The following is a 26,618-nucleotide window of genomic DNA, read 5'->3' as shown; positions in this document are numbered from 1 at the left end:
TTGAGGGGTATTGACAGGGTGGATGGGGAGGGGATGTTTCCTCTTGTCAAGATAATCTAGAAATGAAAATGAAAATCGCTTATTGTCACGAGTAGGCTTCAATGAAGTTACTGTGAAAAGCCCCTAGTCGCCACATTCCGGCGCCTGTCCGGGGAGGCTGGTACGGGAATCGAACCGTGCTGCTGGCCTGCTTGGTCTAGATCTAGATTAGATCTAGATCTAACCGAGCTAGATGGAGTCAACATTAACAAGGGAGTGAAAGGTTATCAGGGTAGGGAGGAATGGGGGTGGGGGATTGGGGGGGGGGTTGAGATTCACAGAATAATATATGACAGAAGAGGCCCTTCCGCCCATCAAGCCTGCACCAACAAATACCTATATAAATCTATAAGATCAGCCATACCATCACTGAATGGCAGAACAGGCGAGAAGCCAAGTGGCCTACTCCTGTTCCTAATTCATGTTTGTAAGAGTTAAGCTGGTCCTTCCTTATGATTGGTTGGAAAGTCAACTCCGATTAGCTCAGATGTTGGCATAAAGAAAGCAACGGAGACCCAAGCTCCCAGGCAATTCAAAAGAAGGCGCAAGGCTTAAACGTATTTATTTTGTTTGCAGAGAACAGGTCCTTATCTATGAACTTATGTCATAAGAATGCGTATTATCGAGATCACTTGAAATTTGGCATTCTTCTGTTTGCCCTGATGACTACAGGACGAAAAACTTCAGCAACATCTCTGCTTTCAGCAATGTTCAAGTTCTGTACTTACTAAGCGACTGTTAGATACAAGTACATTATATGATAAAGCACAAACAAAGGGCTGTTTTTTGAACTTGCACAGCTGCTATCACAGGCTCCCTGGTGACATCCCATCACTGGGGAATTTCCATTACAGCTAGACCCAGCTCTGTTAGTGCAGAGGTTACCGATTCAGAATCCCATTGTCCCAATAGGTTCACATGCAAAAGAAAACACAAAAAATGAAACTCACTGGCAAGGCAATTTTTTTTAATTGACTGTGCACCAGTGAAAGTATTCAATCAACCTCTTAGGCTCTTATCTAGCACTGGAATGCAAATCTGAACCTATCCATCGAATCCGGCTGTACTCCCAAATACCAGCTTCTTCATTCTGGCATAAACATTCCACAAGGTCCATGTACTAAGTTGCACACAAGTGGGTAAACATAAAATTGTTCCTTTTCACAAGTTGTACAAGTGCAGGAACCAACACAGAAAATCACCACAATTTGTTCAGTACCAGACAATAACTTCACAGAATTGTTACAGCAACGATGACCATTCGGCCCATCATGGATTCAAGAATTTACAATGCAGAAGGAAGTCATTCGGCTCATCGAGTCTGCACCGGCCCTTGGAAGGAGCACCCTACTTAAACCCAGTCAGATTTACCAATTGGTGAATAAAGCAGTTATGCAGCAGATAATTTGGTGAATAAAGCAGTTATGCAGCAGATAATTTCGTGAATAAAGCAGTTATGCAGCAGATAATTTGGTGAATAAAGCAGTTATGCAGCAGATAATTTGGTGAATAAAGCAGTTATGCAGCAGATAATTTCAAGGGTACAGACTTGAGGGAGTTAATCGAAGGCCAAACCTGGGGAATGACCAGAATGGAAAGTTTAATGGTTTTACTGGGGACAATGGACATTAAAGATGGAGATGAAAGAATAGCTAAGCAGATTAACAGCTGCAGGAATATGGTGAAAATGAAGGATCAAAGGTTAGGCAGTTGAAAGTACTATTTCAAATGACTTGGGGGAGATTTTATTCTGGGGCAGACATATAATTAAGGGGTAGGAGGAGTCAACTATTCCCATTTATCCCAACAAGTGTTGTACAGGTTGTAGGAGCTGACACAAAGACACACTCCCTATGCAGCAGCACACTGAACTATCCCTTTAATGTGGCGATGCCGGTGTTGGACTGGGGTGGGCACAGTGAGAAGTCTCACAACACCAGGTTAATGATTCACTTGAGGAAGGAGCTGTGCTCCAAAAGCTAGTTTTTCGAATCAAAGCTGTTAGACTTTAACCTGGTGTTGTAAGGCTTCTCATTGTTCCCTTTAACTTAGTGTACATCATATTGGATACAGTACTGCCTCTTTAGCTCCCCTTTCTGAGGGTCTTCTTCCCTCCTGTTTCTTTTTAAATTCATACATTTTCTTAAGGGTATCACCACACGACTCCAATACCTGTTTGCCACATCCATGTCCGACTCGATCTTGTCCAGCCCCTTCATGATGCGATCAAACTGCTCCCCTTGATGATGTAGTACCTTGGCTGTGTCTTCCAAGCGTTGGTGAGAGCTGGAAGCCAAACTGATCAGCTGCCTCCCCTTCGACGTGCGATCGGGACCTGCCTCTAACTCCACCCCATCAGATGAAAGCAGCTGCGCTTGCCAGAAATGCTCGATGACGTTGAACACCACTGTCCGATTGGGTTGCAGTGAGCTGAACCAGTGCTTCTCGTTGCCGCCCACCAGGACGGTGAGTGAGCTGAAAATGAAGCTGGATGCCTCTTTCTTGATGCCAGTGATAGTCGAGAGCTTGAAGCTGGTCAGCGTGAGCCCCTCTTTGCCAGACGTGAACGACAACTGGCAAGGTGTGAGCGACAGTTTGCCGTATACCCATCGTTTCTCACTGTCTAGATAGTAAGAACCAGGCCAGGAATGGATGCACAAGTCTTTATTCATCACAGCAGCACTTGGCCCTCACAGGAATATAGGCAAATCTAGGGATAGATTGGGCGAGTGAAATAGGAAAAGTTAGTTAGTGCTCAGCATTAAAAAAAACATAGATCACTTTAAAAGACGCAATCTTAAAATCAGGACCCTTTTTACAAGGATTTGATCAACAAGATTATATAACCCTCTTTAAAAAAGTGTTTTGATCAGGAGTATTTTACTGCAGTGAAAAAGTGGTTTACTAAAGTTGCAATTTAATTAAATTTAATTACCTTGGAATCAGGTAGTTTGCAAATTCAATGAGGTTAACAAAACAAAATGTTTCCACATACCAATCTGACAGATCTCTTTCTCACCAGAAGTCACAAGAGACCAAAGAATAATTGCATATTAAACATTGTCAGAAATATCAAAAATCTAACACAATAACTTTGCCCCATTTTTGGCAGATTTACCTCAGCTTCCTGCCATGAAAATACATCAAAATTGTCTCATACTAACCGCCCCCTACTAACCGCCCCCTATGTCTAATTGAAATGAATGAAAATGAAAATCGCTTATTGTCACGAGTAGGCTTCAATGAAGTTACTGTGAAAAGCCCCTAGTCGCCACATTCTGCCGCCTGTCCGGGGAGGCTGGTACAGGAATCGAACCGTGCTGCTGGCCTGCTTGGTCTGCTTTAATCATCAACCCTGCACTAATTTTGTGTTCCTCCAACTTTGACCGCTCGGGCATCTCTCCCTACCCTTCATCCCACCTTTACTGACTATGTCCTGAAAGAGGATTTCCTTCCCTAAATTGATCTGCTTCGCCCTCAACTCAAACGTCCTTTTTAAACAAGCCTCTGACAAACTTTTAACCTCCCTTACTATTAGTTCCTTCACACTTAGTGGAATTTAGTTCATACATCAACAACAGTTGGTATTTATTTTGCACTTTAGCATAATAAAACATCCCAAACTGCTTCACAGCAGTGTTAAAAAGCCAAATCTCACTTAAGGCCATGTTGGGTCACATGGCCAATAGCTTGAGATAGGTTATCAGAAGTGTTTTAAAGCAGAAAAAAGGAGATGGAGAGGTTCAGGGAGGAAATGTGAGAACTTAGGGCCTCAAAGATGAAGGCACAACCACCATTAGTTGAGTAATTAAAATCAGGGATCAAGAGTTAGAGGAGTGCAAATATCTCAGGGAGTTGTGGGGCTGAGATTACAGAGCCTGGGAAGGGGTGAGGCAAAGGAATGATTTGAAAACAAGAATGAGAATTTTCAAATCAAGACATTGCTTGACCGTCAGCAAGCATTGGGGGGGGGGGGGGGGGGGGGGGGGGTGACGGATGAACAGAACTTTATGCAGGTTAAGGACCCAGGCAGCGGAGTTTTGGATAATGTCAAATTTACAATGGGCAGAATGTGGGAGGCTGACCAGAAATAGTTAAGTCTAGAGGTAGCAAAGGTATGAATGAGAGATTCAGCAGCAGATCAGTAACATATCTTGGGATTAAATTGGGCACCAAGATTGTGAATGGTCAGGCTCAGCCTCAAAACAGTTGCCAGGGAGAGGGGTGCAGTTCGTGTTTAAGGTTCGGATCCTATAGTGTGGACCAAAAGCAAAGGCTTTAGTATTCCCAATATTTAGTTGGTAGAAATGTCTGCTCATCCACTACTGGATGTCTTACAGTCATATAATAATTTAGTGGGAGTGGAAGAGTGGCAGTGGTGAGGTGGAACTGGATTTTGTTGATGCATGAGAAAAATGACATCTTGTTTTCAGACAATGTTGCTAAGGAGCAACATGTAGATAGGAAATGGAGGTGGCCAAGGACAGGTCCTTGGGGGACACAAGAGCAGGAAAATACATCATTACTGATGATACTGATTAAAAAGGTGGAGTGAGGTAGAAAATCAGTCATTGTTGAATAGTGGATTTGACTCAAAGGCCCAAATGGCTGACTCCATCTCCTGCTTATGGTTAAACAGATGGAACCAGTTGAACATAGTCCCACCCAGCTGAACAAGTGGAAAGCCATTGGAGGAGGATGCTATGGTCAACTGTATCAAAAGCTGCAAACAGGTCAAGAAGGAAGAGAAGGGATTGTGCATCTTCATCATAGTCACACAAGACTATGGGGCAGCACGGTAGCATGGTGGTTAGCATAAATGCTTCACAGCTCCAGGGTCCCAGGTTCGGTTCCCGGCTGGGTCACTGTCTGTGCGGAGTCTGCACGTCCTCCCGTGTTTGCGTGGGTTTCCTCCGGGTGCTCCGGTTTCCTCCCACAGTCCAAAGATGTGCGGGTTAGGTGGATTGGCCATGCTAAATTGCCCGTAGTGTCCTAAAAAGTAAGGTTAGGGGGGGTTGTTGGGTTACGGGTATAGGGTGGATACGTGGGTTTGAGTAGGGTGATCATTGCTCGGCACAACATCGAGGGCCGAAGGGCCTGTTCTGTGCTGTACTGTTCTATGTTCTATGTCATTTATGAATTTTATGAAAGCTGTTTTGGTGCTGTGGCAGGGGTTGAAACCAGACTGAAGGGATTCAAAGATGGTATTCCATGAAACATGGACACAGACTTGGGAAGTGGCAACACATTCAAGCCCCTTGGAGAGGACTGAAAGGTTGAAGCTTGGCCAGCGGTTTTCAAGGAGTGTAGGGTAGGAGTTGGTATTTTGAGGATGGGGTAATGATGGTGGATATGAAGGACAGTGGGATAATACCTGAAAAGACAGAACCATTAACAATATCAGCAAGCATAAAACATTTTTTTTTTAAACTTGCAATCATACAGTGCTTTTCCTGATGTCTCAAAATGCATTACAGTCAATGGAATATTCTTGAAGTGTGGTCATTGTTGTAATGTAGAAAACACAGAAGCCAATTTGCACAAAACAAACACCAATAAACAGCAGTGGAATAATGATAAACAGATATTCTGTTTTTGTGATTTGATCAAGGGATACATACTGGCTAGGCTACCAGGGATAACCCCTTGTTCTTCTTTGAAATAGGGTCATAGAATTTTTACATGCACCCAAGCAGTCAGATTGGGCCTCGGTTTGACATCTCATCCAAAAGATATCACTTCTGACAGTATCCCTCAGTCCTGCAAAGGTGTTTTGTGCTCAACCCCTAGAGTGGGACTTTGAACCGGGAACCTTGTGACTCATTTGCAAGACTGCAAACAACAGAGCCAAAGTGACACAATAATACAGCACATAGAAGTTAACCATAAACATACAACATCAAGAAATCAAATCTACACATCGCTTGTTTCTCTTAGCAATCCTTCTCACCAGTCCAGCTCCATTAAAACTTCCCTTTGCTATTCCACAATAGCAAAAGTGCTTTTGATACAATCAAAATACTGAAAATCAGTTAGCAAGGACTGAGCCATATCTCCCCCTACCATCTCCCTCCCCTCCCTCTCCTTAGGTCGTACAGCCTATTAAATTAGTTCCCTAATCTAAACATATTACCAGTTTCCTAGGGATTACAGTGGTGAGGTCAAGCATCTGTTTCTTTATCAGTGAATTATCAGGATGGCCATCTGTTATAATGTGTACACATGTCTACAGATACTTTGTCAGGGATCAAATCCCTTTGGAAATTCTCAAGTCTGTAATGCAACACTTCTCACATCAAGCTCCTCACATTTTCAGTCTGCTTACCTGAATGCGTCTCGACCTCAGTTTGTCTAAACGGTGTTGTTTTTCCAACTCATTGTCCTTCCTGTACGTCTCTGCACATTGTGCATCACTAACTTAACTTCTTCTGAATATTTCCTGGTTTTTAATCTTCCTCTGCTTCTTTTAGTGGTTGCTCGATGACGCTCCCTTTATTTGCTCTAGCTTCTGTGCACTCCTGTCAGCAGACGCCCTGCTCTCTTCCCTGATTCCCAGTACTATAGCTATTTGCCGGTCAGCCTATTCCATTTTGTTCTCTTCAGCCAGTAAGTCTGCAACCTTCTTCTCTCCAAGATGTTTCCCTCTCACTGCATGATTTATTTATCTCAGGATGTTCTCTTTCTTGCAAGATGTATTTATTCAGGATGTTCTCTCTCTCCTGCAAGATTTATCTCAGGGTATTATTTCCATCCTGCGGAATTTATCAGTTTCCTCACTCCTGCAAGATTTCCCCAAAATATTCTGCTTCCCCCTGCAGGGTTTCCCCCAGGAGATTCTCTACCCCTGCGGAAACCGGCAGTCAGCCTCTCCAGGGTTTCCCCTGTCTTTCTGTCCCTGAACCTGACACTCCTGTTCCCTCACGGTGTAAGCTGACGGTGGGCCGGAGCCCAGGCCCTCTCTGCCGACCTGCAGTACTCGCCCCGTTGCCTCCGTATCCCAGACTCAGGCCCTCGCCATCTCTGTCTGGCCGCAAACAGCCAGCTCGTGTCTCTCGTTGCTCTCCACCCAGGGTTTGTCTCACAGCCCAGGCTCCGGTTCCACCTCCTGCCGGCCCCTTCAGGCCTGCTCCGCCTACCCGCTCCCCAGACCCCGCCCTTTCTCTGTCAGTTTCGCATGGATCCCTCATGTCAATCGCTAGGCCCCGCCCATCTCGCCCAGGCCCCGCCCCTCACACCCAGACCCCGCCCCTCGCCCAGACCCCGCCTCCAAGCACCAGATCCCGCCCCCTCTGCTTATCACCCTGAGCCGCTGATTTCCCAGCTTCTTTCAGTCAACCGAACCACTCTCTTCTCGTCAATCATTTAAACCCCACCCCTCTCCCTGTCACTCACCCAGACTCCGGCCCGGATCCTCTCACTCGCCTAGATCCCGCCCCTTCTCTTTGTCAGTCACTCACTCTCCGCCCATTCGTTCTGTCAGTCACTCAGACTCCGCCCATTCGGCCAGTCAGTCACTCAGACTCCGCCCATTCGGCCTGTCAGTCACTCAGACTCAGCCTATTCGTTCTGTCAGTCACTCAGCCTCCGCCCCTTCCCCAGTCAGTCACCTAGACTCCGCCCATTCCCCTGTCAGTCAGTCAGCCAGACTCCGCCCCTCCCCCTGTCAGTCAGCCAGCCTCCGCCCCTTCCCCTGTCACTCACCCAGACCCCGCCCCTACCCCTGTCAGTCACCCAGACTCCGCCGCTCCCTCCCCCCCCCCCCCCCCCCCCACCCCACGCTGCTCAGCCGGTAACCGGTACTTGGTTTATCCTGTCCGCCGGCTCTGGGGTCCCTGTCTCAGTGAGGACTGGGTATTGGAGTCAGCCTGACAAACGGAGGGAGGCCTTGGCCATTACAAAGGGACGGCCCCGGGCCGGGCAGTTCACCGACCAGCCGAGGCCGCTGTTGGGTTAATTGTGGTGCAGTTTGTGCCGATTTGATTAACTTCAAAACCGGACCAGCAGCGGCAGAGCCGTGAGGAATGAAAGGCACAGGATGGAGTCTGATCATTTAATATGGGATTAGTGACTCCACATGGACGAGGAGACTTTGAAGAGCGCCCTGGTGTTTTTCCAGGGTGACAGGCCTTCCTATGAAGAGTTTCACAAGGGCCCGAAGCTAGATTACCTCCGGGAAAGTGAGCTGACTTACTCGGAGTTCTTCAGGGGCTTTCTGCTTCCTAATTACCCGTGTATTCTGTCTCCTGAGTTCACGGCAAGCTGGAGAAGCCGGCAGCACTGGGTAAAAGGGGATGGCAAACCTGACTATGAGTACTTGCTGGAACGTTTTGGTCAGTGTCCTTTTTTGTCTTGGGCTGTGTGTCGCTGAAGGGGGGCTGGATCCAATCCTGGACTGTCAAAGTGGGAGACTTTGTACGTGTGGTTTATGGGCGAGGAGAGGATTGGGTTTAGCTTGTGATATCTCCCATTCCTGCATCATTGCCAACCTTCCTGGTGTCTTCGGGAATTAAAAAATCATTTCCAGGGACACTGCTGGTAGAATCCGAACATAAAACAGAGAGTTTGACCACAAACTCAACTGGACTAGTCTTATAAATACTGTGGCTACCAGAGCAAGTCAGAGGCTAGGAATCCGATGGCGAGTAACTCACCTCTTGACCCCTAAAGCCTGCCCACCATCTACAAGACACAAGCCAGGAGTGTCATGGAATACTCTCTACTTGCCTAACAGCACAATAGGTGTACCTACACCATATGAACTGCAGTGTTTCAAGAAGGCAACTCACCACCACCGTCTCAAGGGCAGTTATGGTTGGGCACCAAATACTGGTCTAGCCAGCGAAGCCACATCCAGTAAAAAAAAATCAAAAAAAATTTTATAACACAAAATTCAATGCGCACATTTGCTATTGGTAATAGAATATCTGCAAAAGGGATAGAAGCTGCCTGACAATCAATTATTCAGTTAAATAATAAAGATTTACTGTGGGATAGCAGGGTGCTAGAGTGTTGATGTTCAACGGCAGAAGTGTTGGGGGCAAGGTGATTGATGACGGGTGATGACAATATGGGTTGCCCAGGGAATGTTATTCCAGCTCGAGTCAGTGCCTTTAAGAGAGAAAAAGAAAGAAGGACTTGCATTTACATACTGCCTTCGTCCCAAAATACTGTGCAGACAGTGAAGCACATCTGAAGTGTAACTACTGTCATAATGTATAGAATTTGTTCATAGTTATGTCCCACAGAGAGAAATATGATGACTAGATAATAGCCTGAGGTGCAGACTCCATGGAGAATTGCTTATTTTTTATTCTTTCATGGGATGTGGATGTCACTGGCGAGGCCAGCATTTGTTGTCCATTCATAATTGCACTTAAGGTGGTGGTGAGCTACCTTGAACCGCTGAAATCCCTAAGGTGTAGGCACACCCACAGTGCTATTAGGGAGGGAGTTCTGGGATTTTGATTTGGCGATAGTGAAGGAATAGTGAAATAGTTCCAAGTCATGAAGGTGTGTGGTTTGAAGGGGAACCTGCAGATATGCTGTTCCCGTGCATCTGCTGCTCTTGTCCTTCCAGGTGGTAGAGATTGCGGGTTTGGAAGGTGCTGTCAAAGGAGGCTTGGCGAGTTGCGATAGTGCATCTCGGAGATGGTACACACTGCTGCCTCTGTATGTCAGTGGTGGAGGGAGTGAATGTTTAAGGTGGTGGATTAAAGCTTTGACCTGGATGGTGTTGACGTTCTCGAATGTTGGTGGAGCTGCACTCATCCGTACAACATCAAACTCCTGACTTATGCCTTGTAGATTTTGGACAGGCTTTGGGGAGTCAGGAGGTGAGTTATTCACCACATGATTCTGAGGTTCTGAACTGCTCTTTAGTCTCAGTACTTATCTGGCTGGATCCATTCAGATTCTTAAACCCACACCCTTCTAACTTAGAGGTGTGAATTCTGCTGGACTTTAGCCTGGCGTTGTGAGACTTCTTAAAGTTAGGATGCTAGTGAACCGAATAGGTTTTTATGATTAATTGACAATTGTTTCATGGTCATCATCATTAATTCTAGATTTTTAAAATTGAATTAAAATGTCGTCATCTGCCATGGTGGGATTTGACCCAAGAGCATTACCCTGGGTGTGGGTTTAAGTCCCATTCCTTGAGCACAAAATCCTGGCTGAAACTATACTGCAGTAGTGGAGATGCATTTTTTCAGAAGAGACGTTAAACCAAAGTCTTGTCAGATTTCTCAGGGGGGACATTATCTGGATCATATTATTATCTCACTAGCAAGAGGCTGGGATTACCATTGATCAGAATCTGAATGGATCCAGCCAGATAAGTACTGAGACTAAAGAGCAGTTCAGAACCTCAGAATCATGTGGTGAATAACTCACCTCCTGACTCCCCAAAGATGTCCAAAATCTACAAGGCATAAGTCAGGAGTTTGATGTTGTACGGATGAGTGCAGCTCCACCAACATTCGAGAACGTCAACACCATCCAGGTCAAAGCTTTAATCCACCACCTTAAACATTCACTCCCTCCACCACTGACATACAGAGGCAGCAGTGTGTACCATCTCCGAGATGCACTATCGCAACTCGCCAAGCCTCCTTTGACAGCACCTTCCAAACCCGCAATCTCTACCACCTGGAAGGACAAGAGCAGCAGATGCATGGGAACAGCATATCTGCAGGTTCCCCTTCAAACCACACACCTTCATGACTTGGAACTATATCACTATTCCTTCACTGTCGCCAAATCAAAATCCCAGAACTCCCTCCCTAATAGCACTGTGGGTGTGCCTACACCTTAGGGATTTCAGCGGTTCAAGGTAGCTCACCACCACCTTAAGTGCAATTATGAATGGACAACAAATGCTGGCCTCGCCAGTGACATCCACATCCCATGAAAGAATAAAAAATAAGCAATTCTCCATGGAGTCTGCACCTCAGGCTATTATCTAGTCATCATATTTCTCTCTGTGGGACATAACTATGAACAAATTCTAGGGTCTCACGGTAGCATGGTGGTTAGCATCAATGCTTCACAGCTCCAGGGTCCCAGGTTCGATTCCCGGCTGGGTCACTGTCTGTGTGGAGTCTGCACGTCCTCCCCGTGTGCGCGTGGGTTTCCTCCGGGTGCTCCGGTTTCCTCCCACAGTCCAAAGATGTGCGGGTTAGGTGGATTGGCCATGCTAAATTGCCCGTAGTGTAAGGTTAATGGGGGGTTTGTTGGGTTACGGGTATACGGGTTACGTGGGTTTAAGTGGGGTGATCATTGTTCGGCACAACATCGAGGGCTGAAGGGCCTGTTCTGTGCTGTACTGTTCTATGTTCTATGTGCATTCCTTGTGACTCTGCTATCTTGCACTATTTAAACTATTCCCCTTTGATATTTGCAGGTGATTTCATTGTCCCCGTGGCCAACTGCGATGTGAAGGAATACAATGCAAATCCAAAGCACAATATCCCTTTCAGGGACTACCTCAGTTACTGGAGAGAGCACAGGGAGAGTGGCTATTCATCTCTGCAGGGCTGCTTGTATATGAAAGACTGGCACATGCACAGGTTAGTGCAGAACAGAATTATTCCTGCATTACTCAGTTTCAAACAAACAAATCATTTTTCTGAGCCCTACAATAACCCTACAATACAGTTAGCAGAGTTAGCTAAAAAATCTAGCTGAGATCAGTAGAATGAAATTCCCCCTATGTCTCTTGGCTGTATTGGTCCCAAATGAAATGAGTGGGTGGAGTCAAGCTGGTTCCCGTAGATGAGGGTCCTCAACAAAAAAACTGCCCTGTCCTTGTTTTAAAAAGATCAGTGACTGCACTTGATTAATTCATTGTACAGGAAACATTTTGATGCTTCCGGTGGGGGACTAAATAAATGTAGGTTCTCATTTGGCACTGAGCTAGCAAACTTACTCATGGAAGTCACAAGGATCATTAGCTTTGGAAATTGGAAAGTTATTCTTACGACACCTTGGGCTAGTGCGCAGTCAATTCCAGCCCCACTTGACCCAGAGTCGCACCACAGGTGAAATTAGATTTTATTTAAAATTCCCGAGGTCCTTGGTTGAGCCCAATAAACTGCAGTCACCAGGTTGTAACTTTAACACAAGGAACGTTTTATTATGTATAGTAATATAATTAAATGGACAGAAAATGCAGCTGACTATCTACAACCCCTTTCCCAACTGTAGCCACCTGGGGTGGCAACTGCCCAACACAAAATGGAAGATTGCGAAGAATGCAGGGAAAATGGACATGTTGCAAAAGCAAGCAGCTTGCAAAAGCGCTTGTGTATTCTGACTGCTGCAGAAACCAGACAGCACTGTGAAAGAAAACAAGTTAGCATACTAATGAGGCGATACCCGGTGATTCCCAGGTACAATGGAAACAAGTTAACTCAAATCGCTACAGTGAATAGAAGGCCAGACTTCTCTGCGCCAAGAGAAGTCCAAAACAATAAGCCCCAAGAACCACCCAGTGATCGAGGGACTTCCCCGTTATTGGGCAAATTCAAATCAATCGATTGGGAAGGACTCAATCGATTGAGAGTATAGAGGGTCTGCCCAAGTGGGCGCGAGACCCTGGGAGAGGTATAAGACAGAGACCCTGACCCCAGCTCGCTCTCTTGACCAGCTCCTCTTAGCCAGCACTCTCCTTGACCACCATTGCAGCAGAAGACCTTGAGAAGAGGAGGCTTGATCAGCAGCCGCCACCAAGTAAGTGTCACACAACGCACGCTACGAGAGTAGACACTCCTGACCCCTTTAGTCCACACCGACTGGAAGCCTGCGGATCCAGGACAAAGCTAGAGGCCATTGTTCCCTGATCCGGCAATTCCCTTATTCCAGATAAGCATTGGCCTGTTAGTGGTAGGATTAGCCTAGTCTTGTAGTTTTATATGCATAATTAGTAGATAACTATTATAATAAACGTGTCTTGTTTGAACTTACTAACTGGTGTATTGAGTTATTGGTCTGAACTTGAACTTGAAACTTGTGGCGGTATTTTAACGATACCTGGCGACTCTAGAGCTAAGGAATGAAACAGAGCCAAATTGAAAAGGATAAAGATCTTTGACGCACTGGGATGATTTCCAGTCAATGTCTTTCCAATGTTCAGCTTTTGTTCTGATAAGTCTTCCTTCTGTTGCTCATTATGCTCTCCTTAATTTGCCCTGTTTTAATTACGTTTGCTCAAGAGTCGCCAGGTATCTTTTCGATACCGCCACAAGGTTCAAAACCGAATACTGATCAAAGACTCGATACACCAGTTAGTAAGTTTGAAATCAATGCACATTTATTTACACACACAGTCAATTATACTCGTGCACAAACTCTACTCACTAAACTACAACTACTACTAAAAGCCTATACCTAGCTTCGGGTGCCCACTCAGTCAGAGGAACAATGACTGTTGTCCGGTTCTCAGGCTGCTGGCATCGAACTGGTATAGAATAATAGCTAAGAGCGCCTATCTCGTAGCGTGCGTTGACTTTAGACTTGCTTATCTGGTGCTTGGCGGGTCTCTCGTCGCTGAGGGCCAAGATGAAGGTGAAGAAGAAGAGAGCGATCTGTCTTGGGGGCACCTCTTTATTCCCCAAAGGGGCTTCACGCCTTTTTGGGCGGGCCTTGAACTTCGCCTCAATTACTTGGACCATGTCCTAATCATTTGTATTGATTTTCTCCAATAAAGGGGTCGTTGCTTGATCGCTGGGTGGTCCTAGGTGACCGTTGTCCTGCCTTTGTTTTAGTCTCCACTGGCGCCGGGGAGTCTGCTCTGGTACCGATTGCTTAAATGTTTCTTTTTTGTCCCCGGAGATAGCTGATTCCTATGCTAATGGCTTGTAGTATCGGTTTTGTCTGGGTGCTGCGGGACCCCTCACAACATTTAAGAAGCTTTTCATTGAACATTTGAAACACCATAGCATACACCATTACAGACCAAGTGCTGGAAAATGGGATAAGAATAGATAGGGGATTGATGGTCAGCACAGACAAGATGAGTCGAAGGGCCGCTTCCTGTGCTGTAAGACTCTGATTCTAATAAAGCACTTTAATAAGGATAAAGTTTGCAAGCCGTGACCAGGTGGGCAGATTATATAGTCTGGAAGAAACAGGTTTGATGAATGTTTCTTACACTATTGTAATTTTTGGGTTTTAGGGTTTTCCCTGATCACGGAGTTTACAATACTCCTCTCTTCTTCCAGTCTGACTGGCTGAATGAATACTGGGATACTATGGAATTGGACGATTATCGTTTTGTTTACATGGGTCCCAAAGGATCGTGGTAAGTGTATCCTGTATCAGAAAGAGTTTGCTCCTATATAAAGGACATAGAGGATCGTCCATGAATGGAGATCATGCAGTGCATGTGAAGCTCTGACAGAGTTACATAGAGTTATATACAGTCTACAGCACAGAATCAGACCATTCAACCAAGTTGATCTATGCCAGAATTTATACTCCACACAAGCCTCTTCCTATCCATTCAACCATATCGGCATATCCACCTTTTGTCCATCATTTTTCTTTCTAGCTTTCTCTTTAATGCAGCTATGCTGCATGTCCCAACTACTCCTTGTGGCTGTCAGTTTCACATTAGTTTGAGATGTTTCCTGAATTCTTATTGGATTTATTCCCTTTCTGGTATATTTAATTCCCTTTTGAAAGTTACTATTGAAACTGCTTCCCTCACCCAGTGGGGCAGTGTATTCCAGATTATAATACCGTATATACTCGCATAACATGCGACTTTTGAGCACCTAATTTGAAGCCTAAATTTCGGGGGTCGCATGATACGCGTGGTACAAAAATCGCGGGTGTGAAATGCTGGCCAAGATAAGTCACATAGCATCCAGCTGGCTTTACTAGCGTCGTTCAGCCACTTGCCGTTTCCATTCATAAAAACATGAATGGAAACGTCAAGTGGCTGAACATCTTCCCATCAGAATGCTGTGGTCAAAATCTGAAGAGTAGTATTCTGATGGGAAGATGGGAAGAGTGAATTCTGCTGTGAAAGCTGTTCGCGATTCGAACAGCTTTCCAGCTGGCTTTACTAGCGTCGTTCAGCCACTTGCCGTTTCCATTCATAAAAACATGAATGGAAACGTCAAGCGGCTGAACATCTTCCCATCAGAATACTACTCTTCAGATTTTGACCACAGCATTCTGATGGGAAGATGTAGCTCGGAGTCAAAATATAGAGCTGAAAATTGAACAATATTGAAGATCTGAGATACAGTAAAAACAAAACAAATCACATTTATACAGCTTATTTAATGTGGAAATGTCACAAGGCACTTCACACAAGAAAAACAGAAACAGTAGCAAGAGTTGGAAGGTGACCAAAAGCCTGGTTTAATAGATATGCTTAAGAAAGGTAGCCACGAGCGGTGCGGCAGGGACCGAAGGGGGCCCCAGCCGGCGGCAGTGACCAGGAGGACGCGGGGTGCAAAGTGCGGCAGCGGGGACCGGCCCAACCCCCCCCTCCCCCCCCAAACGGCAGCGACCACCACGTGGCAAGAACAAAGGGACTGGGCAAAAGCCTCTCTCTCTCTCTCCTGGGTGAGTGAGGAGAGAGGAAGGGGGAGAGAAAACAAAAAAGGACTTTTATTTCTTTTTTTTTAAACCCAAAAGAAAACTGTTAAAGAGAGAGGGAGGGGTATATATACTATTTTCTCTCTTTTTACACTCGCTCCCAGCAAAAGTAAGTCCACCTGAGAGGAGTTGCATAAAAGCGGGGAGGAGGAGAGAAAATAATTAAGAAATAAATAAATAAAATAAAGGGGTAAGGAAAGAAGGGAGGAGAGGGGAGGGGGAAATAAAAAAAAAATAATAATAATAATAAATAAAATAAAAATAGGGTGCGGAAAAGGGGGGAAAAAAAACAAGGGGAGAAGAAAAGATGAAAGGGAAGGGGGAGAAAAAAATGCCAGAAGGGAGCCAAGGAAAAGGGGGCAACAGAAGCAGACGGGACAAAGGGCAAGCCAGCTCAGGCGAACGAATCAGCACACGAAGCGGCGGGACGGATGTATCGCCACATCAAAAAGCGCTGGACAGACAGGTACCCTCTCCCCTGGGGTTAGAGGGGGGCGTGAATTGGAAGGCAGCCTTTGCCGAGGTGGTGAGGGAGCAGCTGCAGGCAATCAAGGCAGAGTTGAAAGCGGACGCAGAGGCCGCAGTACAGGCAGCAGTGGCCAGGGCCATGTCAGGGGTGCAGCAGGCTCTGACCAGATTGGAGGAGAAAGTGGATGCCCAAGAGGAGAAACTGGAAGCCCACTGGAAGCCCATGAGGCAACCATTAAAGAGCTGGAGAAAGCAGCGACCGACATGAGCGACCGGGTCACAGCCCTGGAGAGGGAAGTGGCGAGACTGGGTGCAACACAGGGGAGCCTGAAGGGCAGGGTAGACAACCAGGAAAACAGCTCGAGAAGGCAAAATGTTAGGATAGTGGGCCTGCCAGAGGGGATCGAGGGCAGAAACCCCACAGCATACGTGGCTGCGATGCTGGGCACCTTAGTGGGGAGGGATACTTTTCCCACCCCACCGGAAATGGACAGAGCTCATCGGTCACTGCGCCCGAAGCCCAAGGCAGGGGAACAACCGAGAGCAGGCATAGCCAAACTGCACCGGTACCGGGATAGGGAGACAATCCTGCACTGGGCCAAGGAAAATAGAGCCTGCAAATGGGGAGGGCATGCCATCCGAGTCTACGAGGATCTTGGAGCGGACATAACTAAGAGACGTGCTGAGTTCAACAGAGCGAAAGCAGCTCTCTACAAGAGCAAAGTGCGTTTTGGTATGCTGTACCCAGCAAAACTCTGGGTCACATACCAAAACAAGGAATATTTCTTTACAGCCCCTGCTGAGGCGAATAGGTTCGTCGAGGAGCACGGGCTGGAAAAACGCCAGGGGGGGTAGGGACGAGGGGCCCATGGCAAGGAGAAACGACACGCCGACGGGGGGGTGGGGAGGGGCGAGGCAAAGCCAGCCCCCTCCCCCCCGGCAGGAACACCCAGAACAAAAAACAACCCACTGCCCAAGGGACCGCTCCAGGTGGGAGGCCAGGCCCCAGCACGAGGGAACGGGAGTATTGGAGAAGGGAGAGCAGGCGAGAGGGGCGCAGGGTAAGGTGGAGGAGGAGCGGGCAGAAAACTGTAGAGGCCAGGCAGAGGAGAAGCGGGACAGCAACCTCCGAGAGGGGAGCCACTGTACTAGCAGGAAAGCTAGCGACGGGGGCACGCAACAAAGCAGGGCCGCAGCGCACCCCCAACAGGGGGGAAGGCGCCAGGCAGGGGAGGGGGGGGGGGATCACCCATCAAAGTCGGGAGAGCAAACGGGGACAGGAATAGGGGATAGAGGGGCAAAGGAGAGGTATACAGGGGAGGGGGGAAAAAAAGGGAGAGAGCGGGGGGGGGGCGGGGGTCACTCAGGGTGCGAGAGACCAGGGAGGGGAAATGCAGGGACAAAAGAGGCCAGAAAAGGAACAGGGCCACAAAGTGCCACAACCAAGGGCTCGAAACAGGGAACCGCTGCAAGCACCCACCCAGTACGGTCTGTGGGCGAAGGGGGCCCCTGGAGTGCAGGGGACTACCCGCGTGGCGGACACACAGTGGACGGCCATGGCGGGTGCCCCCGGGACAAGGGGAAACCCCGGAGCACAGAGACCCAACCGCATGGGGAGAGCAGTGATAGTGGCCATCCTGGACGGCCCCCTAACAGGGAAACCCCAGAGGGCAGGGGAGCATCCACCGGACAAATATGGTTAATCCCACAGGAGCGAGGGGGCAGAAGCCCCCCACCAGGATAATCACCTGGAACGTAAGGGGACTTAACGGCCCAGTGAAGAGATCTAGAGTCCTCACCCACCTCAGAAACATGAGGGCCGACATAGTCTTCCTCCAAGAGACGCACCTGAGGGAGCAGGACCAACTGCGGGTAAGAAAGGGCTGGGTGGGACAAACCTACCATTCCTGTTATGGGACAAGGGCCAGGGGGGTGGCGATCCTGATCGGCAAGAGGACAAGGTTTAGGGTGACAATGACGGTTACAGACCCAGGGGGGCGGTATGTCATGGTCAGCGGGGCCCTGGATGGGGCGCCGGTAGTTCTAGTCAACTGGGACGACACGAGCTTCAGCCAAAAGACCATGGCAGAAATCCCGGACATAGCGACGCACCGACTAATCATGGGGGGGGACTTCAACTGTGTACAGGATCCAAAGACGGACAGATCAAACCCCAAAACGGGGAAAACCTCAAGCATGGCAAGGGAACTCAGTCACTATATGGAGCAGATGGGAGCAGTGGACCCCTGGAGATTCGCCCACCCGGGGGAGAAAGAATTCTCCTTCTTCTCCCCAGTACACAACGTGTACACCAGAATTGACTTCTTTGTGGTGGGGAAAACGGTGCTTCCAGGGATAGACAAGGTGGAATATTCCGCAATTGTGATATCAGATCACGCCCCACACTACATGGACGTGCGGCTGGAGACGGGAAGGGCCCAGCGCCCCACATGGAGGTTGGACGGTGCCTTACTAGCTGACAAGGCCTTCAGCTAAAGGATAGCGCGGGCCATAGCAGAGTACACGGAGAACAACCAAAACGGGGAGGTCCCATCCTCCACGTTCTGGGAAGCTCTTAAGGCCATACTAAGAGGGGAAATCATTGCCTTCAAAGCGCAAAGAGATAGGGAGGAAAGGGTGGCTAGGCAGAAGCTGGTCGACTCCATACTGGAGGTAGACCGTAAATACTCCGAGGCCCCGACCGTAGAGCTCCTGGCGGAGAGAAAAGAATTACAAAGGAACTTTGACCTGCTCTCCACCAGGAAAGCAGTACACCAACTCCGCCAGGCACGCGGGGCCCTGTACGAACACGGAGACAAAGCCAGCCGCCTGTTGGCACACCAGCTGAGAAAGCAGGCAGCCAGCAGAGAAATTGCGCAAATCAGAGGTACCAGAGGCACGTTGGAAACGGAACCAGAGAGGATTAACAAAACCTTCAAGGCCTTCTACCAAGAGCTGTACACCTCAGAGCCCCCAACGGGAAAGGCTGGGATGAACTGGTTCCTTGATGGACTGGACATACCAGTCGTGGGAGAGGGCAGAAAACGGGATCTGGAAGTACCACTAGCACTGGGAAAGATCATGGACAGCATTAGCTCCATGCAGATGGGGAAGGCGCCGGGACCGGACGGATTCCCGGCGGGCTTCTACAAAAAATTCGCGACAGCGCTGGCCCCGTACCTGCGGGAGATGTTCACAGACTCGCTAGCTAGGGGCACACTGCCACCCACGTTAGCACAGGCCTTAATCTCGCTGATACCTAAGAAAGACAAAGACCCAATGGAATGTGGGTCATACAGACCCATATCTCTGCTGAACGCAGACGCCAAAATACTGGCCAAAATCCTAGCCAAAAGGCTAGAAGACTGTGTATCTGAGATGGTCACAGAGGACCAGACGGGCTTCATCAAAGGTAGACAGCTTACCGCGAACATCAGGCGCCTGCTGAACGTGATAATGACCCCCTCCGGGGAGAGAACACAAGAGGTGATCGTCTCCCTGGACGCAGAAAAGGCCTTCGACAGAGTCGAATGGAAATACCTCATAGAGGTACTGGAGCGGTTCGGGCTTGGAACAGGGTTCACCGCTTGGGTAAAGCTCCTATACAATGCTCCCATGGCGAGTGTACGGACCAACAATACCAACTCCCAATACTTCCAGCTGCACAGGGGCACCAGACAAGGATGCCCACTGTCCCCGCTGCTGTTCGCACTAGCAATCGAACCGCTAGCAATCGCGCTCAGGGCAGCAAAAAATTGGAGGGGGATCCGAAGGGGAGGTAGAGAGCACAGAGTCTCACTCTATGCGGATGATCTGCTCCTCTATATCTCGGACCCACAAAGCAGCATGGACGGAATCATTGCGCTGAAAGAGTTTGGAGCCTTCTCGGGCTACAAACTCATCATGAGCAAAAGTGAGATCTTCCCACTACACCCGCAAGGGGGGGGGGGCAGCACTAAAGGGGCTGCCGTTCAAACAAGCCCGACACAAATTCCGCTACCTGGGCATCCAAATAGCCCATGACTGGAAAGGGATCCACAAATGGAACCACACCAGCCTGACGGAGGAAGTTAAAAAGGACCTGCAAAGATGGAACACACTCCCGCTCTCCCTCGCGGGAAGAGTCCAGACGATCAAAATGAACTTACTGCCCAGGTTCCTCTTCCTGTTTAGATCCATTCCGATCTACATCCCCAAGGCCTTTTTCAAAGCGCTGGACAAATTTATCATGGCGTTCGTATGGGGGGGTAAAAATGCTAGGATCCCAAAGAAGGTCCTACAAAAAACAAAATCCAGGGGGGGGCTAGCCCTCCCGAATCTACAATTCTACCACTGGGCGGCAACAGCCGAGCGAGTAAGGGGATGGATCCAGGAGCCAGAAGCTGAGTGGGTGCGTGCGGAGGAGGCCTCCTGCATGGGGACCTCCCTCCGGGCCCTCGCCACGGCAGCACTCCCATCCCCACCCAAAAAACACTCCAGCAGCCCAGTGTTGACAGCCACCCTCCAATCCTGGAACCAACTGCGGCAGCAATTTGGCCTGACCAAAATGTCGGACAAGGCTCCCATCTGCAACAACCATAGGTTCGCACCAGCACTGACTGACGCCACCTTCAAAAGGTGGAGGCAGGACGGGGGGACACTGACAGTCAGGGACCTATACACGGACGACAGGATCGCAACACTGGACGAACTGACAGAGAAATTTCAGCTAGCTGGGGGGAACGAGCTACGGTACCTGCAGCTCAAAAACTTCCTACGAAAGGAGACAAGGACGTACCCACAACCGCCACGACAGACACTACTGGAAGACCTACTGGATGCAAGTATCCTAGAGAAAGGGAACTGTAGCGACATGTATGACCGACTGGTAGAAAGGGACGACACCCTACTGGACGCAACAAGAAGGAAATGGGAGGACGACCTGGGGATGGAGATAGGGTGGGGACTCTGGAGCGAAGCACTGCATAGGGTCAACTCCACCTCCACGTGCGCAAGGCTCAGCCTGACACAACTAAAAGTGGTACATAGAGCCCACTTAACGAGAAACCGTATGAGCAGGTTCTTCCCGGAGGTGGAGGACAGATGTGAACGGTGCCAAAGAGGCCCGGCCAACCACGCCCACATGTTCTGGTCTTGCCCCAGACTTGTGGATTACTGGACAGCCTTCTTCGAGGCTATGTCCAAAGTGGTGGGGGTGAGGGTGGAGCCATGCCCGATAGTGGCGGTCTTCGGGGTTTCAGACCAGCCAGATCTATTCCTGGGGAGGAGGGCGGACGCCCTTGCCTTTGCCTCCCTGATCGCCCGCCGTAGAATCCTGTTTGGCTGGCGGTCAGCAGCACCGCCCAGAGCTGCAGACTGGCTGTCCGACCTCTCGGAATCTCTCCAAATGGAGAAAATCAAATTCGCCATCCGAGGGTCAGACGACGGCTTCCATAGAGCGTGGGAGCCATTCATGCAACTGTTCCGGGACCTGTTTGTGGCCAACGTACAAAAGGAAGAATAGCCGGGTGGCCAAGAATCAGGGGAAAATGGACGGGAATCGGGGGAAGGTAGCCGGGGGGGGGGGGGGGGGGGGGCGGGGGGTTACGGGTTCGTTATGGGGGTTTGATGGCAAGCTAAGGCCCAAAACCAAACTATAAATAAATGCCTATAAACATGTGCCTCGGCCATATTGGGGAATGTAAAATATGTATGCTGGCTAAAGGGGGCGGCCACAATTGTTATTATAAAGATGCTTACCTGTAAATATACATGTTAAATTTTTGTGTTTTCTTTTTTTCTCTCTAATAATTTGTAACTTGTCATATATAAAACATGAAAACTCAATAAAAAACATTTATAAAAAAAAAATACTTAATTACAAATTGTGATGTCTTCTGCCCTGTTAATCCCTTGTCCTGTTAAACAGTTTCCTGGTTGCAGTGGGTACGACACGTCATTTAAAAAAATCAGAAGAAAACATTTTTATTCATCTGCCAATCTCTCAAGTTTAAAAATTTTACGCATTACTGTTTTTCACTTCCCTCCATCATTGTTACAGCTGATTAGATATCCAAATCCCGGAATTTGCAATGTGGCTGTACTGTCTTCCTGAGCATATATCTTCTGGATATAATTCTTGGTTGATCCCTTCTTGAGGCAGAAAATGATTACATTCGGTGAAGCGAAAAGCAAATCTTGTGAATGAACTCTAGTTTCATTCTGGCATGATACATTTCCCTTTCCTCTTCCCAATTGCAGGACACCATTTCACGCCGACGTATTCCGGTCGTACAGCTGGTCAGCCAACATCTGCGGGCGGAAGAAGTGGCTGCTGTTCCCACCTGGTCAGGAGGAACATTTGAAGGACTGCAGTGGTAACCTCGTTTATGATGCCCAGTCTCCAATCCTGCAAGACAGGGACCGTTATCCAAAGTACAGCCAGTGCTGTCAACCCATCGAGGTAGTGCAGGAGGTTGGAGAGGTCATCTTTGTTCCCAGCAGTTGGCACCATCAAGTATACAATCTGGTATGGAATACATCATTGTCCCATTTTGGTGTTGGTTTCACTGGCTATATATTAAGAGTACCTTAGAGTTAAAAATATGAGGAGTGTTGGACAATTACAATGTAGCTCACTCTTGATCTGTTGATGTCATGGAATTTTTTAAAAATCATCTCAAAAGGATTCTACAGTAAAATCAGGGCAAATACGAAAGGTGCCTGGCAGGTAGGTAATCCGAGTAAGTAATGTATCACTCACAAGGGACTTCTGAGGCATCAGTCATTGAGATGCAAAAGGCCACGGCCCCCAGGATACCTGGTAAAACGAGAACACCTTTTCAAAGAACAATTCAGCACAGGAACAGGCCATTCAGCCCTCCAAGCCTGTACTGGTAATGATATCAACCTTTGGCAAAACCCTCAGCATTTTCTAGTGCTGTATCCCTCTATACCCGTCCTATCCATGTGTTTGTCAAGATGTCTTTTGAACACTGTTAATGTATCTGCTTCCACCACCTCGCTTGGCAACGCATTCCAGGCACTCACCACCATCTGCATAAAAAACCCTGCCTCGCACATCTCTAAACTTTGCCCCATGGATCTTAAATCTATGCCCCCTGATGACTGACCCTTCCTCCCTAAGAAAGAGTGTCTGCCCATCCACTCTATCCATGCCCCATATAATCTTGTAGACCTCTATCAAGTCACCCCTCAACCTCCGTCTTTCCAATTAAAATAGTCCAAGTCTATTCAGCCTCCCCACATAGCGAATACCCTCCAGACCAAGCAACATCCTGGTAAACCTCCTTTGCACCCTCTCCCCAGCCTCCACATCCTTCTGGTAGTGTGGCGACCAGAATTGTGTGCAATATTCCAAGTGCAGCCTTACCAAGGTTCTATACAACTGTAGCATGACTTGCCAGTTTTTATACTCGATGCCCCGTCCAATGAAGGCAAGCATTCCGTGTGCTTGTGTTGCCACCTTCAAAGACCTATGGACCTGCACGCTCAGATCTTTGACTTTCTATATTCCTAAGAGTTTTACCATTTACGGTATATTTCCCCTCTATGTTAGACCGATCAAAATGCATTACCTCACATTTGTCCAGATTAAACACCATGCTTTGATTTTCACGGCTTAATTTGTGGAGTTGGAATTTAAAATTTTGCCCTCATGATTGCCAGACTAGTAATTACTCTGTATTTTGAAGTAGTGTAATCTGTAATCATTTTATATTCTTCTGTTCAGGAAGACACCATCTCCATCAATCACAACTGGCTAAATGGTTGCAACATAGACACCATGTGGCAATTCCTACAGGGGGAGCTGACGGCAGTTCAGCAGGAGATTGGCGAGTGGAAGAACTGCATGGAGGACTGGCACCAACATTGTCAGGTATCGGTGGAGAGAGTAATCTTTTTGTTTGTTCCTTTGCCCTCATGAGTGAATTTCGATGTAAATTAGAGAAGCACAGCAAAATGGCTAGTTTGGGAAATGGAACACAATACAGTAATACAAGTTTTATTCATTTTCAGTATGCAGGCATTGCTGGCAAGGCTACCATTCATAGTCTACTGCTCCTTACCCTGTAAAGATATGGGCTATCTTCTCGGATCAGTTAAATCTGTGTGATGTTCTGTGTGGATATTTGATGCTTGGCTTGTTAGGTAATTCAGAGCCAACCACGTTGCTGTAGATCTGGAGATGTGCTTAAGAATAGCATGTTTCCTTCCCTAAAGGTATTCGAGAACCAATTAGATTTTTAAGATAATTAACAGCAAGTGCAGAATGACTTGCTTCAACTCCAGTTCGATGGGTTCTGAGATGGCTCATATGTCTAATACGCGATTTACAAAGTATGTCACATGCGGGTCAGGTGGTGAATAATTGGCTAGATGGGTTAGTTGGAGGTGTGTGCACTCCTGACACTTGACTTTTCCTCTGCACTTTCCCAATTAAGTCTATTGATGTGTTCAGTTCCTTCCCTGATGAGCCTTCCCCATATGGTCATAAGCCAGGGACTTCCATGAGTCAGCAGTTATGTTTGACCTTTCAGGGATGCTTTGAGGACATCCCTAAAACATTTCTGCTGTCTTGCCCAACATTACTGTGGCTGTGATGTGAGTAGAGCAGTTGTTTTGGTAGTCTGGTGTCAGGCATATGAACGGCATGTGCTGCTCCCTCGACTGGTTTTGAATAATTAGCACCTTGATACCAATGATACTCTCCAGTGCATTGTGGTGCCTGCTGTGGGTCGCCGGAACATATAGGAGTGTCGGAATATACTGCTGCTCTGCAAAATCCTCCTTTCTAACATCTGGGACTGTGCCAAAAGTGGGAGAGCAGGCTCACAGAATTGTCAAGCAACAGCCTGACATAGACCTTCTCACAGAATCTACCTTACAGACAATATCCCAGACACCAGCATCACTATTCCTGGGCACGCTCTGTCTCACACATCTCTCATATCTTTTTTATCTTGGTTGTGGTTTTATTTGATGTTTATTTATAAATGCCTTAAATCTACCTCAAATTCTATTTGCAGGAGTCCCAACATAGGAAAGTTTTGAAAACGTTTTGCCAATGGCACAGTATATGTAGGTCTACTGTGACATGAATTCTGTGCTGTGGATAGTCTTGAGGGTAGCTTGGATACGAGTATTCCTTTTCCTCCTCATCGCTTTTTCTGTGCAAGGGATTGGTGCTGGTGCAAACAGCCAACTTCTAGAAGTCTTTGGTTGTGTTAGTTTTTATTCACATGCTGAATTTTGGTGCCATACTTAGCAAGTAAAATGGCTTGAATGTCACATTTAAATTCAACTATGAAAGAAATACCAGCAGGGAAGGTAGTGTAGGGAGTGTTCTTCATAGAATGGCTGTAAATCAGATTGTTGATGTCATTGCAAAAGCTGACCTGGGAAATTCTTATTTAACAGATTATTCTGCATCTAACCCTGTTATTGGGAGATTGGAATTATTTTGTGACACATTAACTCCATCCCTTACCTTGGAGAGTTTCATGTGACAGGGTAGCAAAAGTTTTACTCCGATTGGGACAGAATTTATATGATCTGAAAATTTAAAAAGACATACAATTTTTATTCTCGCTGGTGAGCAATGTCTGTGTTCTGTTCCTATTTGATGCAGCTCCTCTTGAAATCATGCACTGGAATCAACTACTGTGAATTCTACAAGTTTCTGAAAATAATCGCCAAAAACAGGATTGCAGTACTGGAGGCTACTTCTGGAGACTCAGCAGCCCTCCATAGTACACTTCCTGCAGAACTCTCTGCCCTCGGACCGTGTCATTCAGTGTTCGATTTACACCGGACTGAAGATGTGCTGACTGCAATGCTCGCCAATGAGGACTTTAGTCGGCTAGACCCAGATTTGTTGGGTCCTCATCCAGAGAACCTGCTGCATGAGATTAAAGAAATGACGGATTCACTCATGTCGTGATGTTGTACTCCTCGTCAACCAAATTAAATGACAACTTTTGTTTCTTCAGTTCAAGGAAAAGTTGGAATTCTGAATTACCCTCCGGATTATGAGGAGACGACCACAGCCCTATTTCTTAGCCACATAGGATAAAGGGGAAAACCATAACGACTACAATAATGCAGTGATTCTCACTAATAATAATAATAATTGTTATTGTCACAAGTAGGCTTATATTAATAGTGCAATGAAGTTACTGTGAAAAGCCCCTAGTCATCATATTCCAGCGTGTGTTCAGGTACACTGCGGGAGAATTCAGAATGTCCAAATTTCCTATCAGCATATATTTTGGAACTTGTGGGAGCAAATCGGAGCAAACCCAGAGACGCACAGGGAGAATGTGCAGACTCCGCACAGTGACCCAAGCCGGGAATCGCACCTGGGTCCCTGGTGCTGTGAAGCAACAGTGCTAACCACTGTGCTACCATTCCGCCCAGGAAGATCTCAAGTACAATTCTTAGAGGTTCCATCTATTTCTGCATTATAGATGGCACATAGTGGAAAATAAGCCCATGGGATT

At 47.4% G+C, this 26,618-nt stretch overlaps 2 protein-coding genes across 3 annotated transcripts in view; one reads left to right on the top strand and one right to left on the bottom strand.

Moving 5' to 3' along the window:
* snap47 (synaptosome associated protein 47) overlaps window positions 1-7,165 on the bottom strand; it is a 46,259-nt gene extending 39,094 nt beyond the window's left edge. Inside the window, exons 1-2 of the mRNA XM_038808868.1 lie at window positions 6,365-7,165; window positions 2,212-2,749 (exon numbers count right to left, since the gene is read on the bottom strand). Of these exons, the coding sequence (XP_038664796.1) occupies window positions 2,212-2,711 (500 nt within the window). The 5' untranslated portion in view covers window positions 2,712-2,749; window positions 6,365-7,165. The remainder of the gene's footprint in view (window positions 1-2,211; window positions 2,750-6,364) is intronic.
* A 636-nt stretch (window positions 7,166-7,801) lies between these two features.
* jmjd4 (jumonji domain containing 4) lies at window positions 7,802-26,119 on the top strand. 2 transcript variants are annotated; one of them, XM_038808867.1, is made up of 6 exons: window positions 7,802-8,216; window positions 11,441-11,606; window positions 14,213-14,338; window positions 22,357-22,624; window positions 23,849-23,995; window positions 25,748-26,119. In XM_038808867.1, exons 1-6 carry the CDS (start codon window positions 8,114-8,116, stop codon window positions 26,057-26,059), a joined length of 1,122 nt encoding a protein of 373 aa, XP_038664795.1. In that variant the 5' UTR covers window positions 7,802-8,113; the 3' UTR covers window positions 26,060-26,119. The 2 variants fall into 2 exon arrangements, with proteins under 2 accessions (XP_038664795.1, XP_038664794.1); XM_038808866.1 differs by having other exon boundaries at window positions 7,802-8,369.
* Window positions 26,120-26,618: the final 499 nt, after the last annotated feature.

Source organism: Scyliorhinus canicula, chromosome 10 (genome assembly GCF_902713615.1).
Source record: "Scyliorhinus canicula chromosome 10, sScyCan1.1, whole genome shotgun sequence".
Taxonomy (NCBI): domain Eukaryota; kingdom Metazoa; phylum Chordata; class Chondrichthyes; order Carcharhiniformes; family Scyliorhinidae; genus Scyliorhinus; species Scyliorhinus canicula.
This window is presented reverse-complemented; position numbering and strand designations above follow the sequence as displayed.